General features: G+C 44.8%; 1 protein-coding gene across 12 annotated transcripts in view; it reads right to left on the bottom strand.

The window, feature by feature from the left end:
- The window catches only part of dmd (dystrophin), a 2,299,423-nt gene that overhangs the window by 439,602 nt on the left and 1,841,168 nt on the right, over window positions 1–18,653 (bottom strand). For all 12 annotated transcript variants that reach the window (XM_070893344.1, XM_070893337.1, XM_070893339.1 and 9 more), the window contains one exon: window positions 16,114–16,268. In XM_070893344.1, the coding sequence (XP_070749445.1) occupies window positions 16,114–16,268 (155 nt within the window). The remainder of the gene's footprint in view (window positions 1–16,113; window positions 16,269–18,653) is intronic.

Raw genomic sequence — 18,653 nt, 5'->3', positions numbered from 1 at the left:
CAGAGCAAAACCTCACCTTCGCTTGGGCCAGGTACCAGAGAACAGACCAGTGCAGCACCTGAGGCACAGACCGTCCATCACGACTGCGTGGCAATGATCTGACCGCAACGACCTAAAAGTACATTCCCGGCTCCAGTGGTAGGACTCCTGAGGAGGAAGATGGAATTCACAGGTACTCTTCCAGCTTTTGTGGCAGAATCGTGGGAGAGAAGGATCAAGGCAGTCGACCTCGAGGACAGAGGCAAGATGGCGTCCCTGCTGCAGCGAGGTGCAGCGTGGCTGAAAAAAAAAGATGGCTGTGGCCATATCACGAGGTGCAACGCTGAGGGACCAACACGTTGTGTCTAACAAAGGATTTGATTGGGGTAAAGCCAGCAGGGTTCTCTTAAAGGAGACCTGCGACCAACTGAACTTCGAGACATTGTATGCATGGCAATCAATGTAACGAACCGATTAAGATTGTGAACAAAATGTTGTTGCGAGATGTCAGGAATAGAGTGTCCCCAAAAGTAGCAAGTGAGTGAATTCAGGAGGGTGAAGGTACTGATCCTGATACCCTGCCCCAGGTCTATCCCAAGCTGCAGGCACCCGATGGCACTATTCGTCATGGACCTAGAAACAAAAACAGCGCCAATACGCGTAGTCGGCCGCCGTTGCCCACCACCCGGGTGGAGACAGCGCAGCCCCCAGACCCAGTCGCTACCTCGGCCATGTCAGGGAGAGAAAGGTCAGAACCAATGAGTTCCCCAAACGGGACCTGGAACAGCTAAGTTCCCAACACCATTAGAGAGCAGGCAGAAGATTCTGCAGCCCTCAAAGGAGGGCAGGGAGGCCACATACATCTGCGGCTCTGACCACCACTAGGCAAGGGCAAAGGCCCTGAGTTCTGGCTAGCTGAACGAACCAAAGCCCACCCTGCTAGCAGGGAGCACAGCACCGCTATCAGACGAGTAGGACCCCGTCCGGTTGCTCTGGAACCTGCGTCCTCGCATACCTGTACGTCTACCTCAGTATTACAATGACGGAACCATGAATGCAATCTACCCAATCCTGGCGCACGATCGCAAAACGTAACGGATGTAAGTCACTGAACCAAGGTGTCACGATACAAACTGTAACTTCCTTTCTTTGTACTTGCACTGTGTCTGATCCTGTATGTTAATGTAACAGGCTTGCTGCACGATCTCGCTGTGGGAGAGGGAGTGGGGGGATGGATGTATGTAGCCATGGACACACACATGGATCACACCCAGAACCCACTGGAAACTTCACTGCATCATCGAACCATCCAAACTGGTAACCACTGCCCAACATTGTGACAAAAGGACTTGGGGGGTAACAGAGAGAGAGCCAAGCCAAAGCGCAGCCAAGGTGCTATTGGCACTTAAGTCTGGGGAAAGCTAAGCCAGAGCACATAGTGCAAAGGTAATCGGCACAAAGGACTTGGGGGAGAGTGATGTTATGTACTCAGACTATAGATATACTCTCTGTGTAGTCACTGTATAGTTGCATAAGATGGAGACTTGTTACCTGATATACTATCAATAAAGTTTACACTGTGTATATACTATGCTGGCACCACTAGAGGGTGCAACTGGTGGAGGCCGTGGTTTCCTGCCCCTGTGGCAAAGGCTTTCCACCAGAGGGCACTGTGGTGGGAGACCTGAGGGTCACCTGCACAGGTGTGCAGGGCCCAATATAAAAGGCTTCCCACCATGCTTGTGCCTCACTCTAGAGTTAAGAATAAAGGACCAAGGTCACTACAGTTTGAGTACAACACATTGCCTCATGGAGTCATTCATAAGTGCATTACACACATAACATTTTCCCTCTAATTGGCCTGGGTTTTTAAAAATTTTTTTTGCCTCTTCCAGGTGGGGTAGAGAAAGTGGGGAACACAAGGCATCACAAGTGTATGGGACAAGCTGGATGGACAGGTAGATACTTTCCCGTCCCTCATTTTTCAAATGTTCATATTTTTTGTAATAGGAGTGCCAGAGCCTGTGGAACTGTGCCATAGTAATAGTCAGGAAATGAGGAAAGAGAATTAGAAAAGGAAAAAACATGCAGTGATATCAGCAGTCATTAAAGAATCCCCCACAGGTCAATATTGAATACTTACTTATTTGGTCTAAGAACATTTAAGATGTCCTGCTGTTCTGGTACAATGCCTGCCCTGTTGAGCTATGATGTGTGCATTTCATCAGAGATGAAAGATTGTTGGCCATCAGCAGGTTTGAAAAATAAAAGAGCAAATAGTTAACTAGCTTTAAGTACATGGTTGCAAATAGCTCATTTGAAACAATATGAGCCGAAGAAATAAGAATGCAGTGACATGATCAAAGGTCGCAGAGATGTTGTCAGCCTGACTGAAGGCTGTGTTTATCACAATACTGGACTGTTGGATGTACTTCAACACCATGGATGGTGAAAACAGATCACATGAAGTCTCTTTAGACATTTGAAAGATGCCACTCCACAATGCCCATAGTACCTCCTGGCAGCTCAAGTGGGGTATGGGCTATTGAGATACGAGGGCAACCTGCCAGTCTGCACATTTAGCTGGGCAATAGTGCCATGGATTATTGACGTAAAGTAACTTTAACATGGTGCAAAAAAGAATGATCAATTCTGAACATCTATCCAGGCTGCAGCGCTCAAAAACATAATTGCACCATTATGAATAAAGTCTTTTCATTTTTTTCCTACATCAGAAACTGACTAAGTCCACCATGGATACACCAGTTGTAGTATTGGGAAGCTGTGTGACCTTGTGCAGAAATTCTTTTCAGACTTAAGAAAGAGTTGTTGCTAGGGCTGAACAGAAGCTCTTTCTCTAACTTGAGCTTATTTACTCCCTGTGCTGAGACTGCAATGCAGCTGAAGCCAAGTCCATCAAATACAACATTTAGAGTCAGTGTTGGTTCAAGAGGAAAGATGGGAGTGACCTTGACATCAAGCTGGCAATGTAACTACAGGCAGGGAGAAAGCACAGTCAATGTTAGGACCAATAGTAGAGATGATATTCGTCTTTTTTGAAGCTGAGAATGAACTAGCTTTTCTGAATACATCAAATTTTTTCTCTTTCTCTCTCATCTGCACCGATTTTCTTAACTCTCCGGAAGGTTTTTCTGCAGAGGCCACATGCGCTGACCTAAGCAGAACTGGAGTAACTCTCAGCTGGCCAAACTTGCATAAATGACCAGAATTGGCATGGGTGACAGATTACGCCCCTTTTGTTGGAAAAGAAACAAATCCAAAAAAATCGTAACTAACTGGTGCAAATTGATTGAGGAAACTATGTTTTTTTAAATTTAGGCCAAAAAAAGCAGCCTGGTCCAAAAAAACGGTGCAAATCACTGGGGAAAATTGAGCCCATCGACTGTAAGTTGCGAATTAGTTATGATCATTAGGAGTTATGGGTTACAATATTCACCTGAAGGTCTGCATGATTCCCTAGGGAGGAAAATTTCCTGGAACTTTTCTTGAATTGGCTACAGGTTTTCTTTAGGGGTCATTGTAACCCCAGTAGAAACTGGGTTAGTGGTCAGTAAAATTTGCCGAGGACACTTAACTGCCATGGAGCTGCTCGGAGCTAACCTTCTGCTAATTTAACCCGTTTACCTGGGCAGATGGCAAGAGCACCCGCCCAAAGCCAATGGGGTCCTTTTTAACATGTCGCGACCCGACTGCAAATGTTACGAGGCGGCCTCAGCGGGAAGTGGCAGTGAGTTTCCTGCCAGGCCAGCCCAGCGGCCAGGAGGATCGGGGCCAGAAGAGCCCCAAAAAGGTAACCTTTCATTTTCTTTTCACTTTCCTTGTGGCAAGAGTATTCCTCCAAGCCCCCCAATTGGAAAGTTTATGCTTCCCCGGCACAATCTCATACACCGCAACGCCTCCCTCCAAAATTATCAGTCGATGCCACCACTTACCTGCAAGTTGGTGGGTATCCAGAATCGTGGAATTTAAATGAAGCCCCAGGGCATCATGTCTGGAGCATGTGAGGCTCGAACTCACACCACTGCCCCTTTGCTCAAAACTGTCCCAGAGTTAAAACCGCAGCCTTTGTCTATGCCAAACAATTGAGTGGTTAGGGGTGGGTCAATGTGGTGTATATCATTGCACCGGTGTCTGGATGGGATGTACTTGATGGATTTTCGCAACAGTCTTTTTGTATGCCCATGTGCACTGTGTTAACACCACCCAATTTCATTCACACAAAAGTGACGTCAAGCTGGGCATCAACCAGTATGAATTTATTATAAAACATAAGAATTAGGAGCAGAAGTAGGTCATACGGCCCCTCGAGCCTGCTCTCCCACTCAGAAAATCGTGGCTGATCTTTGACCTCAACTCCACTTTCCTGCCTGATCTCCATATCCCCTAGAGTCCAAAAATCTATCTATCTCTGCCTTGAATATACTCAATGATTCAGCATCCACAGTTCTTTGGGATAGAGAATTCCAAGGATTCACAACCCTCTGAGTGAAGAAATGTCTCCATGTCTCACTCTTAAATGGCCGACCCCTTATCCTAAGACTATGCCACTTGTTCGAGACTCTCCAGCCAGCCAAAACATCCTCTCAGCATCTACCCTGTCAATCCCCCTCAGAATCTTATGTTTCAATGAGATTACCTCTCATTCTTCTAAACTCCAGAGAGTATAGGCCCAATCTATTCAATCTCACCTCATAGGACAACCCTCTCATCCTAGGAATCAATCTTGGGAACCTTCAGTGCACCAACTCCACGGCAAATTTATGCTTCCTCAGATAAGGAGACCAAAACAGTGCACAGTTCTCCAGGCATGGTCTCACCTATGCCCTGTACAATTGTAGCAAGACGTCCTAACTCTCGTACTCTAATCTCCTTGCAATGAAAGCCAACATGCCATTTGCTTGCTGTACCTGCATGCTAACTTTCTGTGTTTCCTGTACGAGGACACCTAAATCTCTCTGAACACCAACATTCAATATTTAAAAATATTTTGTCTTCTATTCTTTCTACCAAAGTGAATAACATCACCTTTCCCCACGTTATACTCCATCTGCCACCATTTTGCCCACTCACTTAACCTGTCTATATCAATTAGCAGACTCTTTGTGTCCTCCTCGCATCTTACTTTCCCACCTTGCTTAGTATGGTCGGCAAACTGGATACATTACACTCATTCCCTTCATCGAAGTCATTGATATAGATTGTAAATAGCTGAGGCCCAAGCATTATTCTCTTTCGATAAGTCATAGTGAACTAACATGGTGCTCTCTACCAATTGGCTTGTACACTCCTTGAATGCTGCATCGCACTCTTCTGACCACTTCCAATTGACCTGTTTTTTCAACAGCTCATTCAATGGATGAAACACTGCAGCCAAATTTGGTAGGAACTTCCATAATAGTTCAAAAGACCCAACAATGATCGAAGTTCAGTGATATTCTTGGGAGCGGGTGCATTTCTAATTGCATCCAGCTTTCCCTTGGTTGGATGTAAACCATATTTGTCTACTCTGTGCCCTAAGTACTCCATTGAGTTTTGAAATAACTCACACTTCTGAGCCGTCACTCATACTCTGTGCTTCTCTAGCCGTTTGAGGACTTAATTCAGTATGTTATTATGGATTTGCCTGTTTGTTGCTGAAATTAGTATGTCACCTAAATAACATACTACCCCTTTAATACCTTGTAAAATCTGGTTCATCACCCCTTGGAATATGGCATAGAAACATAGAAAATAGGTGCAGTAGGCCATTCGGCCCTTCGAGCCTGCACCACCATTCAATGTGATCATGGAAGATCATGCAACTTCAGTACCCCATTCCTGCTTTCTCTCCATACACCTTGATCCCTTTAGCCGTAAGGGCCACATCTAACTCCCTTTTGAATATATCTAACGAACTGGCCTCAACAACTTTCTGTGGCAGGGGCGGAAGACACTCCAAATGGTAGTCGAGATGAGTATTTATAGTCAAGCATGACTTGGACTCCTCATCGCGTTCAAGTTGGAACTAAGCATGTATAAGATCAAACTTCGAGAAGATCTGACCACCTGTCAGTGTTGTGAACAAATCTTCTACATTTGTCAATGTTTTGGGGAGATTACCCTCTAGAACTTGGTTTACGGTTACTTTATAATCACCACACAATCTTAGCTTACCTGACTTAGGTACAAGAACAATGGGTGTAGCCCAATTATACAGATCTACCTTAGGAGATAATATTCTCAGTATTGTGTTCCTAACACAGATGAGGCTGCACACAGGGAGGTTAAAGTAACAGTGACCTCAGTCTTTAATAAGACACTCCAGAGTGAGGAACAGGCCTTAGGGACCGGCTTATATACAGTGCTCCCAAGGGATGCTGCCCGCTCTGCCTGCCCATTGGAGGCTGGTTTAAACGGGGCCGAGCTGACATGTTTGATCCCCTTGCGGGTCATGAATTCTTTAAATTTGGCACTGGTGAAACATGGCCCGTTGTCACTGACCAGTATGTCAGGCAGGCCGTGGGTGGCAAACATGGCCCTCAGGCTTTCAATGGTGGCGGTGGCGGTGCTTCCCGACATTATTTCACATTCAATCCATTTTGAAAAAGCATCCACCACCACCAGGAACATTTTACCAAGAAACGGGCCCGCATAGTCGACATGGATCCTCGACCATGGTCTGGAGGGCCAGGACCACAAACTTAGTGGTGCCTCTCTGAGCACATATGCTGCATTGCCGTACACAGGATTCTAAGTCAGAGTCGATACTGGGCCACCACACGTGGGATCTGGCTATCGCTTTCATCATTACTATACCTGGGTGTGTGCTGTGGAGATCCGAGATGAACATCTCCCTGACTGGACAGCTTGTCCTTTCGCAGCTGAAACAGCTTGATTGGCTCTTGCATTTCAACGGGGATGCTGGCCCAGCTCCCATGCAGTACACAGTTTTTTTACGAGGGACAGCAGAGGATCTTGGCTGGTCAGAGTCCTAATTTGGTGGGCCATGACAGGTGATTTATCATTTTCAAACGCTTCCATGACCATCAACAAGTCTGCGGGCTGTGCCACCATCAACAAGTTTGCAGGCTGCGCCATTTCCACCCCCACGATGGGCAATGGTAGCCGACTTAGAGCATCCGCACAGTTCTCGGTGCCTGGCCTGTGGCGGATGATATAGTTATATGCTGATAGCGCGAGTGCCCACCTTTGTATGCGGGCTGAGGCATTAGTATTTATCCCCTTGTTTTCAGCAAACAGGGATGTGAGGGGCCTGTAATCGGATTCCAGCTCAAATTTGAGGCCAAACAGGTACTGATGCATTTTCTTTACCCCGAACACACACGCTAATGCCTCTTTCTCAATCATGCTGTAGGCCCTCTCGGCCTTCGACAAGCTCCTGGAAGTGTAGGCGACAGGTTGCAGCTTCCCCGCAACGGTAGCTTGTTGTAATCCACACCCGACTCTGTACGACGACGCGTCACATGCTAGCACAAGTCTTTTACACGGGTTATACAATACAAGCAGCTTGTTGGAGCATAAAATGTTTCTGGCTTTCTCAAAAGCAATTACTTGTTTTTGCCCCATACCCAGTTCTCACATTTGCACAATAACACATGTAGGGGCTCTAAAAGGTTGCTTAACCCTGGTAGGACGTTACCAAAATAGTTGAGGAGTCCCAGGAAAGACCGCAGCTCCGTGACGTTCTGTGACCTGGGCGCATTCCTGATAGCCTCTGTTTTGGCGCCTGGGGGCCAAATGCCATCCCCCGCAATCTTTCTCCCCAAAAACTCCACTTCTGTTGCCATGAAGACGCATTTTGACCTCTTCAGCTGCAGCCCTACACGATCCAGTCGCTGGAGGGCTTCCTCCAGGTTTTGTAGGTGCTCGGCGGTGTCCCGACCCGTGACCAATATGTCGTCCTGAATGACCACCGTGTGTGGTACCGACTTGAGTAGGCTCTCCATGTTTCTTTGGAAGATCGCTGCAGCCGACCGAATTCCAAACGGGCATCTGTTGTCGATGAACAGTTCCTTCAGCGTGTTGATGCAGGTGAGGCCCTTCGAAGACTCCTCTAGCTCCTGCATCATGTAGGCCGAAGTCAGGTCGAGCTTGGTGAATGTCTTGCCTCCTGCCAGCGACGCAAATAGGTCATCTGCCTTAGGTAGCGGGTATTGGTCCTGCAGTGAGAAATGATTAATAGCTACTTGATAATTGCCGCAAATCCTGACCGTGCCATCAATTTTGAATGCTGGAACAATCGGGCTGGCCCACCCGCTGAATTCCACTGGGGAGATGATGCCCTCGCGTTGCAGCCTGTCCAACTCAATTTCCACTCTCTCCCTCATCATGTGAGGTACCGCTCACGCCTTGTGGTGAATGGGTCGTGCCTCTGGGACCAAGTGCATCTGCACCTTCGCCCCGGAAAAGTTTCCAATGCCTGGCTCAAAGAGGGAAGGAAATTTGTTAAGAACCTGGGTACATGAGGCCTCATCGCCATGTGATAGCACTTGGATGTGATCCCAGTTCCAGTGGATTTTGCCCAGCCAGCTCCTTCCAAGCAGTGTGGGGCCATTGCCTAGGACAATCCAGAGTGGCAGTTCATGCACCGTGCCCTCATAGGTGACCTTGACCATGGCGCTGCCCAGGACAGTAATAAGCTCTTTGGTGTACATTCTCAGTTTCGTGTGGATGGGGCTCAGGGCTGGTCTGAATGCCTTGTTGCACCACAGTCTCTCAAACATCTTTTTACTCATGATGGATTGGCTAACGCCAGTGTCCAGTTCCATGGCTACGGGTAAGCCATTCAATTTTATGTTTAGCATTATAGGTGGACATTTCGTTGAAAATGTGTGCACCCCGCATACTTCAGCATCTGCCTCCTCTCTCTGAGGCTCGAAATTGCTTTGATCCACCATGGACCGAACTTCCTCTGCCACGTGGTGGTTAGCAGGTTTTGCAGAGCTTGCAGCTCATTTGCAAGCTCCTTGGAGGTGCCCCATTGTTCCACAGCTCTTGCAAACATACCCTTTGAAGCGGCATGAATAGGCTGAATGGAAGTCTCCACAACGCCAACAAGGTGTGAAGTGCCTTGCATTCATCCTTTGTTGAGGACTCTGAATCATCTGGGTCACCTGAGGCCTGCTGGCAGTTGCAGACTCGTGTTTTCTGCCCTGTACATCTCTGCTTTCAAACACAGTTCCAGTTAATTTGTGAACATTGCTAGCACCTGTGTGCTGAGAGATTTGTTTGGTGTTATCACTGGTGGACAGAAACGCCTATGCTATCGCAATGGCCTTACTGAGGGTCGGTGTCTCTACAGTCAAAAGTTTTCGTAGGATGGTCTCGTGGCCAATGCCCAGTACAAAAAAGTCTCTGAGCATTTGCTCCAGGTAGCCATCAAACTCACATTGTCCTGCAAGTTGCCTTAGCTCGGCGACATAGCTTGCCACTTCCTGACCTTCAGATCGCTGGCACGTGTAGAACCGATACCTCGCCATCAGCATGCTCTTCCTCGGGTTAAGATGCTCCCGAACCAGTGTACACAGTTCCTCATACAACTTATCTGTGGATTTCACTGGAGCTAGAAGACTCTTCATGAGGCTGTAGGTTGGTGCCCCGCAGACTGTGAGGAGGACCGCTCACCTTTTTGCAGCGCTTCCTTCTCCATCCAGCTCGTTGGCTACAAAGTACTGGTCCAGCCGTTCGACAAAGGCTTCCCAGTCCTCACCCTCCGAGAACTTCTCCAGGATGCCCACAGTTTGCTGCATCTTTGCGTTGGATTCATATTCTCGTTGCCATTTATTGTGTTCCTAACACAGATGAGGCTGCACACAGGGAGGTTAAAATAACAGTGACCTCAGTCTTTAATAAGACACTCCAGAGTGAGGAACAGGCCTTAGGGGCCAGCTTTATGCTGGGATCCCTTGGGACTTCAGGGGATGCGCTCCCTGGTGGCGGAACATGGGAGTGCATGCTTTACAGATAGACAACACTCAGTCTTTAGTCTTTTGAGTTCTTGCTGAACTTTCTCCTTGAGTGCATATGGTACGGGATGTGGCTTACAGTAAACTGGTCTAGCATCCTTCTGTACCCTGACACTCGCCTTGAAGCCTTGGATCGGATTGCTTGTTTCGCAGAATACCTTCGGATACTTCTTGATGACATCATCCTTCGAAGCAAATCTCGTTTCAACTCGAAAAATCTCACTCCAATCCAGCTTCAGTGATCCCAACCAATTTCTTCCTCGTAAGGCAGGCTTGTCTCCTGCCACTACTAAGAGAGGCAAGCTCTGAAATTGATCCTTACATTTCAACGGTACGGTGATACGACCTACCATAGGAATGTTATCTCCTGAGTAGCCTCGCAGCTCTATCTTGGATTTCTCCAATGGGAAATCACGCAATTTGTCGAGATATAGCAATTCCGATACTATGCTCATGGATGCACCAATGTAGATTTCCATGGGTATCCTAATTTCTGCAATGTCTACTTGGATGATGATACTTTGTGAATCACTATTAGATACTCCTGATGACATGTATCTCTGCATCTTGTTGCTTTCCTTCCATGCTATTTAGTCTCTGGGGATTTCTACTTACAGCCTTGAAAGTTGGTTTATTTTTCAGTCGGTTTATTTTTCAGTCGGCATGCCTTCGCAAGATGCCCAGTTTTCTTGCAGAAGAATTTTGAACAGTGTGTGTCCCAGACACCGATCGCATGAATTCAATGCTCTGTTACCATTGTTAGCTGCTGAGACCTTGGGGCCCACCTGCCTTTTACTTTTAACCTACATGCGATTTACCTTGGTTGTCTGATGACTGGAAAAGGTATGAAATTCTTGGGAATATTGGTCGGCCATGTCCATTGACATTGTTGTCTGACAAGCTAAATCAAAAGTTAGGAGTTGTCAACAACTTTCTTCTGATCGCTTCATTTTTTATCCCACAAACAAAGTGGTCACACAATGCTTGGTCCTGAAAGTTTCCGAAATGACATTGAATGGATAGCTTCTTTAATGCTAGCTACAATGTACTCACTGATACTTCAGTTAATTAAAAGATCCCATATTCCAAAACGATAACTTTCAGCTATTTCTAGGGGCTCAGGACTGTAGTGCCGTTCTAACTTGCTTAGAATCTCCGTAAGTGATGTGCCCTTTGGCTTGACGGGAACAAGCATATTTTTCAGGGTTTCATCCTCCTCAGGGCCTGCTTCAGTCAGGAAAATAGCCCGTTTTCTTTTCAACACCACCCGGTTACGGTTTTCATCATCGGGGACTTTGATGATACTATTCGCAGTGAAAAACATTTCTAGCCACTCTACATACACTCTGAAAGTCTCACGGTCATGATGGAATTCACCCAAGCGCCCTCTTATTCCCATAGGCACGGGCAGCTGGACTCTGGCAGTTCAGCCAAGTGTGCCTTTAATTTACCTTGGATTATTAGATATTCTGCAAAAAAAGGACCTCTCTTGTTTGGCTGGAATCATCCACCAACAAAAATTTCAGCTGGGGTATCCAGAAATCCTATCCTTCATCACCAATGTGATATATTCTTTATGACCTCACAAACACAAAGACTTCAAGATGGCTGTTAACTTAGGAACTTGTTAGGTGACCTGTCGCCTTATGCCTTTATTGTGAAAACAGCAATGGCTACATTACCACAATCGTCCACTACGTGGAGCAGTAGTCCACTCGGTGGAATGATATATTACATTGTGCTAAATCACAAAGACCAGTAAACCTCAGATTGAAACTAATCTGCACTAAGTTCGCTGATCGCAACTCAAGTTGTTGAATGGATGGTGGAATTGCTCTCAGCATCTCTTTGTTGGGAAGGCAGGAAAAGCCAGGATTTCCACTCACCATTGTTCAGTCACTTCGACTGGAAAATACATGTGTACCTACACATTGAGTGAGAACAGGGTTAGGTTCAGTTGTATGTTCTCCACAGTTGAATAACCTGCTGACAGTCATTGGTTAGGCTCACACTTGGAGAGGTACAGGTAGTAGAAGACTCTGCACCCATGAAACTGTCAAGAGACAGTGCCCTAATGAAAGGGGTGGGAGGGGGGAGCAGAATTACATGGTGTGGAGGGGGCGGGGGGTAGGGGTGGGGGGGGGGGGAAGCAGCATAAAATTGCAATATAGCTCCCAATTGCTCGAAAGAAAACCACAAACTATAAACAAATCAACGGTGGCCTACGGCTCCACACTGAGGCTTGAGCAAGTCAGTTTCAGTCCCATTTCCACTTGAAAGAAATTAGAGTGCTTTGGGCTCTGCTGAGATGCCCTTCAACAAAGGAGACTATTAAACACTAACATTATGAAACACTTAAAGGGGTAACTACATTGAAAGTACTCCCTTTTTTAACACATCACAAATTACCCACAGATTATTTCATACACATATAACTATTGGAAAACTAAAGCAATACCTTTACCTGACACCAATAGTTTACAAGTACAGATTTATAATTCCCTATCTCTGAGCGCCGTCATCATTAGCTTCAGAAAATTGCTGAAAACTATCAATTTTACTTTGATTGACAGTTTTGGTTAAAATATGTGTAATGTTGCAACAATGCACCAGTTACTTATTGTAGAATACATTTTGAAGTTTATTTTCAGGATTGTTGGAAAGGTACAAATTAATATAATTTTTCAAAAAACCTTTCAAATCAAATTGTTGGGAGGAGTGCAATCATGCCTGTACATCGTAGTATGGCTGATTCCACCAGCAAATGAAAGTTTTGAGGGAGTGCTATCGGGTGGATGTAAAAGATCCCATGGGTCTATTCGAAGAAGAGCAGAGGAGTCCTCATTGGTGTTCTGGCCAACGTTTATCCTCAACCAACATCACTAAGACAAATGATCTGGTCATTATCACATTGCTGTTTGTGGAACCTTGCTGTGCACAAATTGACTGCTGCGTTTCCTACATCACAACAGTGACTATACTTCAAAAGTACTTCGGTGCCTGTAAAGTGCTTTGGAATGTCCTGAGGTTGTGATATAAATATTATGTAAGTTGTGATAGAAATACTATACTGAATCTTTGTCAGTATTCGGAGATCAATCTATCTTTTTCTCGAGAGATGTAATGAATTCCATTGTAACTTACTGCACACACACCAGAATTTTCTCATTTTTCACTGAGGCCTGCCCATTTACAAAGTTAGGCAAATGGATTAATATAGGGACAAAATATTACTTTCTACATGTTTGTTCCCCTTTCAGAATTCCCTTTGAGGTGGGCCAGTGCAATAGGACAAAATGTCCTTTGACGCTTGTGGCACCATTTTTGTGTCCAACTTCAGTTTTCAAGGCCTCTTAAATTCTCCATCACACTCCCGCTTGAACCTTTCTTTCCTCGGCCTCCTACACTGTTCCAACAAAGCTCAATGCAAGCTCGAGGAACAGCACCACATCTTTTGATTAGGATCTTCAACTTTCTGGCCTCACATTGCATTCAACAACTTCAGATCATAACCACCGCTGCTATTCTCCCGGACCGCACGTGCTGGTAATGGTTCTGCTGTCACCATTTACACCTCCTCTGGAGCCATCTTTTGTTTCTTTATTGTACCATTACCACCCCCTTTGCCTTGCACCATCATCCCTTTCGTCATTTAATCACTCCTGCCTTCCACCCTATCACACAGACTTTCCCTGCTGTGCTTTCCTCCCTACTCAATGGCACTACTTAAAGAAAAGCAGGAGAGTTCTCCCAATGTCCTGGTCATTTCTCCCTCAACCAACACCATTAAAGTCGTTTTCTGATCAATTGTCTCGATGCCATTTTTCGGACCTTTGCTGTGCGCAAATTGGCTGCTATGTTTACATACATTATAATAGTGATTAGAATAGCAACAGAGTAGCAAACAATTCTCACCTCGAGACTGTAGAAAACTATCTTCCAACTATGGTGCGATGAAAAACAAAGCAACGTCCTAACTTGTGTGTTACGGTATTCTGTATCTCCTCCAACTCCAATTAATGGTTGTTTCTTTCTTCCCACATGTGATCCTTTGGGACGTGTTGTCGCTCTCCCTTAATTCATTGACTAGCTACTTTCCACTTCCCAAAAATGACTTGTCAGAAACTTGAGACATCCGTTAATACCTGTCTAATACGTTTATACCTGTCTAATACGTTTATACCCAGGGACTTCATTTTCTCCAGTAGTGCTCAAGTTAACACGCTCACAGAAAATTATTTTGTGTGCTATTTTTAAAACAGTCGTTAACTCAATTATTTTAAAAAGGTTAATAACTGCATTAAATAGTCCATGAAGGAATTCTATGTGAATGTATTACCAATGTGCAAGCAAACTAAATAAATTCCCCTCTAAGTGAATATTTTTTTTGCATCTGTAAAATTAAGAAAAATTACTTTATAAAATTATTAGAAATGAGTAGCCATTTAGTATGATATTTTTTCTTTAATTTGCACATGGATGAAAATATAACTCCCCTCCCCTCTCAGCATTCCGAAGGGACTGCTCCCTCCGTGACACACTGGTCCATTCCGCAGTCACCCCCAGCACCCCCTCCTCTTCCCACGGTACCTTCCCGTGCAAGCGCAGGAGATGTAACACCTCCCCATTTACATCCTCTCTTCCCACTGTCCAGGGCCACAAACACTCCTTCCAGGTGAAACAGCGATTTGCTTGTACTTCTTTCAATTTAAATATACTGTATTCGCTACTCACAATGTGGTCTCCTCTACATTGGGGAGACCAAACGCAGATTGGGTGACCGCTTTGCAGAACACCTCCGTTCAGTCCGTAAATGTGACCCCGAACTTCCGGTCACCTGTCACTTTAATTCTCTACTCCATTCCCACTCTGACCTCGGTCTCCTACACTGTTCCAATAAAGCTCAACGCAAGCTCGAGGAACAACAGCTCATCGTTCGTTTAGGCACTTTACAGCCTTCCGGACTCAACATCGAGTTCAATAATTTCAGACCATAACCTCTGCTTTTTCCTCACTTTCTTTTTTAACAAAAACTCCCCCCTCCCCACCCCACTTTTCTTTATTTTTATTTTGTTCCTCTCTGTTTCCCATGGCAGCTGGTAATCATTCTGCCATTCACACTCTATCTAGACTCATCTTTTGTTTCCTAACCTGTGTTATTACCATCTCAATTCGGCCCATCATCTCTATTGTCTCTCAAATCTCTTCTGCCTTCCACCCTATCACAGACCTTCCCTTTTGTTCTTTCCTCCCTCGTCCTTGCCCCCCTCCCCTACCCTCCTTTCAGGGCCCCAGCATTTCCTTAAGAATCTGTTATATTTTGAACTATTGCCAGTTCTGACAAAGGGTCATTGACCTGAAACGTTAACTCTGTTTCTCTCTCCACAGATGCTGCCTGACCTGCTGAGAATTCCAGCAGTTTCTGTTTTTATTTCAGATTCCAGCATCCACATTATTTTGCTTTTGTGAAAATATAACCTGTTGTGTTTTACTGACAGGGGAAGCCCTCTGTAACCCTTTCACTGCCATAAATCTATTCCCAAGACTGAAGAAATTGCCTCCATGTGTAGTATTGCTCTCAATTCAAGTTTGTGTTTCTTATTGCCTCTTACTGTGCAGTCTGCAAAGTGTATAGCTGTGTAGTATCCACAAATAAAACATTCATATGACAAAGGGCATCCAATTAATATCACAACTGATCATTCTGGCACAGACATGATGGGCTGAATCGCCTGCTTCCTTGCTGTAAGGCTCTATGATTCTATGAACAAATAGAAGAAAATTTCAGCCGAAAAATCACATCAACCTGGAAATGGTGGCTGTACGATCCAGAGCACCAGAGGCAATTCAATTGAATTACAACTTTATTTAAATGGAGGAAATTTTAAATGTAAATTGACATATGGTCTATTTAGAATTGATAAATTCTGCGATCTGCTGCTTGAATCTGAAACAATGGTTTCCTAATGGTGTATACCCATGAGAAGTCAGGGCCAGAGCACAATGCTTTTACTTTGAAACTTCTGCCTTTCTGAATTGTTTCCTGAAGGAAAGTGGAATAAATCTGTAAACCCCTAGATAGGTAAGACTTGACATTTTCTTTTGAATGTATAGCAGAGGGGAAAAGTAAGATATTGCTGCAGATTACCTTTTATTACTGGCTGCCCACGAAACATTAACGTTATCAGTCATCAGTTCCACCTTCCTGGTATTGTCCATTGAGTAATCCCGCAAAAGCTTGCGTGCAAGGTCATTAGCCACGTCTACATTTATCTGCCACTGTCGCAGCTCCTTGATGAATTGCTGAAAAACAGAATGTAAATATTTCTGATATTATACAGAGGACGCTTCATAAAAACTAGGGCGGGGGAGATTTAGTGTGGACTATACTCATTATTTACAAGTAAAATTACTTGCGAGATTTTGAACTCCCCAGCCCAGTGTGATACAGGCCAAGCTCTCTGGGCAAACTGTTCCTGCGGCCTACTTAAAATAAGGAGTAAGAATGACATCAGAAAATTCAGTACAGTTTTCCTCCTGAGCAATGGGTGAAAGTTTACCAGTGTCACAAAATATGCGACCCTGAATCCGAACTTAACAATAGCATTTTTCCCAATCATTGGTATATTTAATGTGACATTTTTGATACACGCATGTGACTAATTCACTTCAATCCAAGCATGGAACTAGAAAAGAGCAGGTAATTAGCAAATTATCCATCTCTAGTGCACAGTTTTCTATTCACTGCTTCCTCAATATGACTCTGCATTACACACTGCTGTCCAGTACACTGGTGATATGATCATCTTGTTTATTGTTGACAATAAGTGAAATCTAAACAATATTTCAATCTGCTTTCCACACAAAACAATGACCTCTTTCCCCAATCCCCTGTATAAAATTGAATCTTCTCCTATATTTCTTACTGTACCCATTTCTGTGTACCAGACACATTTTCTTGACGTTTTGCTTTCAAAGATCTGCTCCCTGTGTACTTTTATTGTAAGACTTGTGCAGCAAAGAACAGGTCTTTCTCACCTCCAGATTCAACTATTCCAAAGTTCTCCTGGTTGACCGACCACCCAACCTCTGTAAACTTCAGCTCATCCAAAGCTAATCCACACCAAGTTGCACATTCCCAACATCCCAATCCTCGCTGATATATGTTGGTTCCCGTTCCCCCCACGGCCTCAAATATAAAACTCTCGTCATCATTCTTCAATCCCTCCATGGCTTCAACCTTTCCTATCTCTACATCCTCTTCCAGCTTGCTGACTCTGGCTTACATAGAAAACATAGAAACATAGAAAATAGGTGCAGGAGTAGGCCATTCGGCCCTTCTAGCCTGCACCGCCATTCAATGAGTTCATGGCTGAACATTCAACTTCAGTACCCCATTCCTGCTTTCTCGCCATACCCCTTGATCCCCCTAGTAGTAAGGACCTCATCTAACTCCTTTTTGAATATATTTAGTGAATTGGCCTCAACAACTTTCTGTGGTAGAGAATTCCACAGGTTCACCACTCTCTGGGTGAAGAAGTTCCTCCGCATCTCGGTCCTAAATGGCTTACCCCTTATCCTTAGACTGTGACCTCTGGTTCTGGACTTTCCCAACATTGGGAACATTCTTCCTGCATCTAACCTGTCTAACCCCGTCAGAATTTTAAATGTTTCTATGAGGTCCCCTCTCATTCTTCTGAACTCCAGTGAATACAAGCCCAGTTGATCCAGTCTTTCTTGATAGGTCAGTCCCGCCATCCCGGGAATCAGTCTGGTGAACCTTCGCTGCACTCCCTCAATAGCAAGAATGTCCTTCCTCAGGTTAGGAGACCAAAACTGTACACAATACTCCAGGTGTGGCCTCACCAATGCCCTGTACAACTGTAGCAACACCTCCCTGCCCCTGTACTCAAATCCCCTTGCTATGAAGGCCAACATGCCATTTGCTTTCTTAACCGCCTGCTGCACCTGCATGCCAACCTTCAATGACTGATGTACCATGACACCCAGGTCTCTTTGCACCTCCCCTTTTCCTAATCTGTCACCATTCAGATAATAGTCTGTCTTGAGTAGTTCTAACGGGGGTGAAATGCAGCCCATTTTACACCCGCCCAATTTTGTCTTCCATTCGATGGGCTGATGATTTTTTGTTGTGCAGTTTGCACGACCACCGAAGACCAATTTCAGCCCCAAAGTTTGTAACATCTGTATGGATCGTGAGTCTTTTCCTTAACAGGCAGGTCAATGCATCCACTTCCTTTCTGTCCCTGATCGCAGTGTAATTAACATTAGAGAAGTAAAGCCACTCACAACTGCCTTATTTATATAGCAATGTGCCACACAAGACTGGGAATTTGAGTTCAGCTAATTGAAATATTCCAATTAGCTAAACTGTGCCAAAGCAGCAATAAGCCAAATAAAGTAATGACCAAAAGCTCATTCATAGAAATCATTAAAGAAAGTCTTTGATTTGAGATGACAGCTCTCTCTTTCTGTCATGTGCAGTTTGCTTTTGTTGCAATGTGAACAGTGTAGAATTTAACCCAAGAGTAGAAATCACAGAACAGCTTTTATGTCAAATTAAAAGTTTTAAACATTTGACAGACTGAAATAATTCCCTCCTGTGCTGTTCCTGAAAGACTAGCATGTATTTTTGACAAAGCCCTCTATTTCTCATTGCTCCCCTCT

The sequence above is a fragment of the Pristiophorus japonicus genome, chromosome 11, assembly GCF_044704955.1.
Source record: "Pristiophorus japonicus isolate sPriJap1 chromosome 11, sPriJap1.hap1, whole genome shotgun sequence".
Classification (NCBI taxonomy): Eukaryota; Metazoa; Chordata; class Chondrichthyes; family Pristiophoridae; genus Pristiophorus; species Pristiophorus japonicus.
The sequence above is the reverse complement of the archived record's forward strand: the minus strand, read 5'-3'. Positions and strand labels throughout refer to the sequence as shown.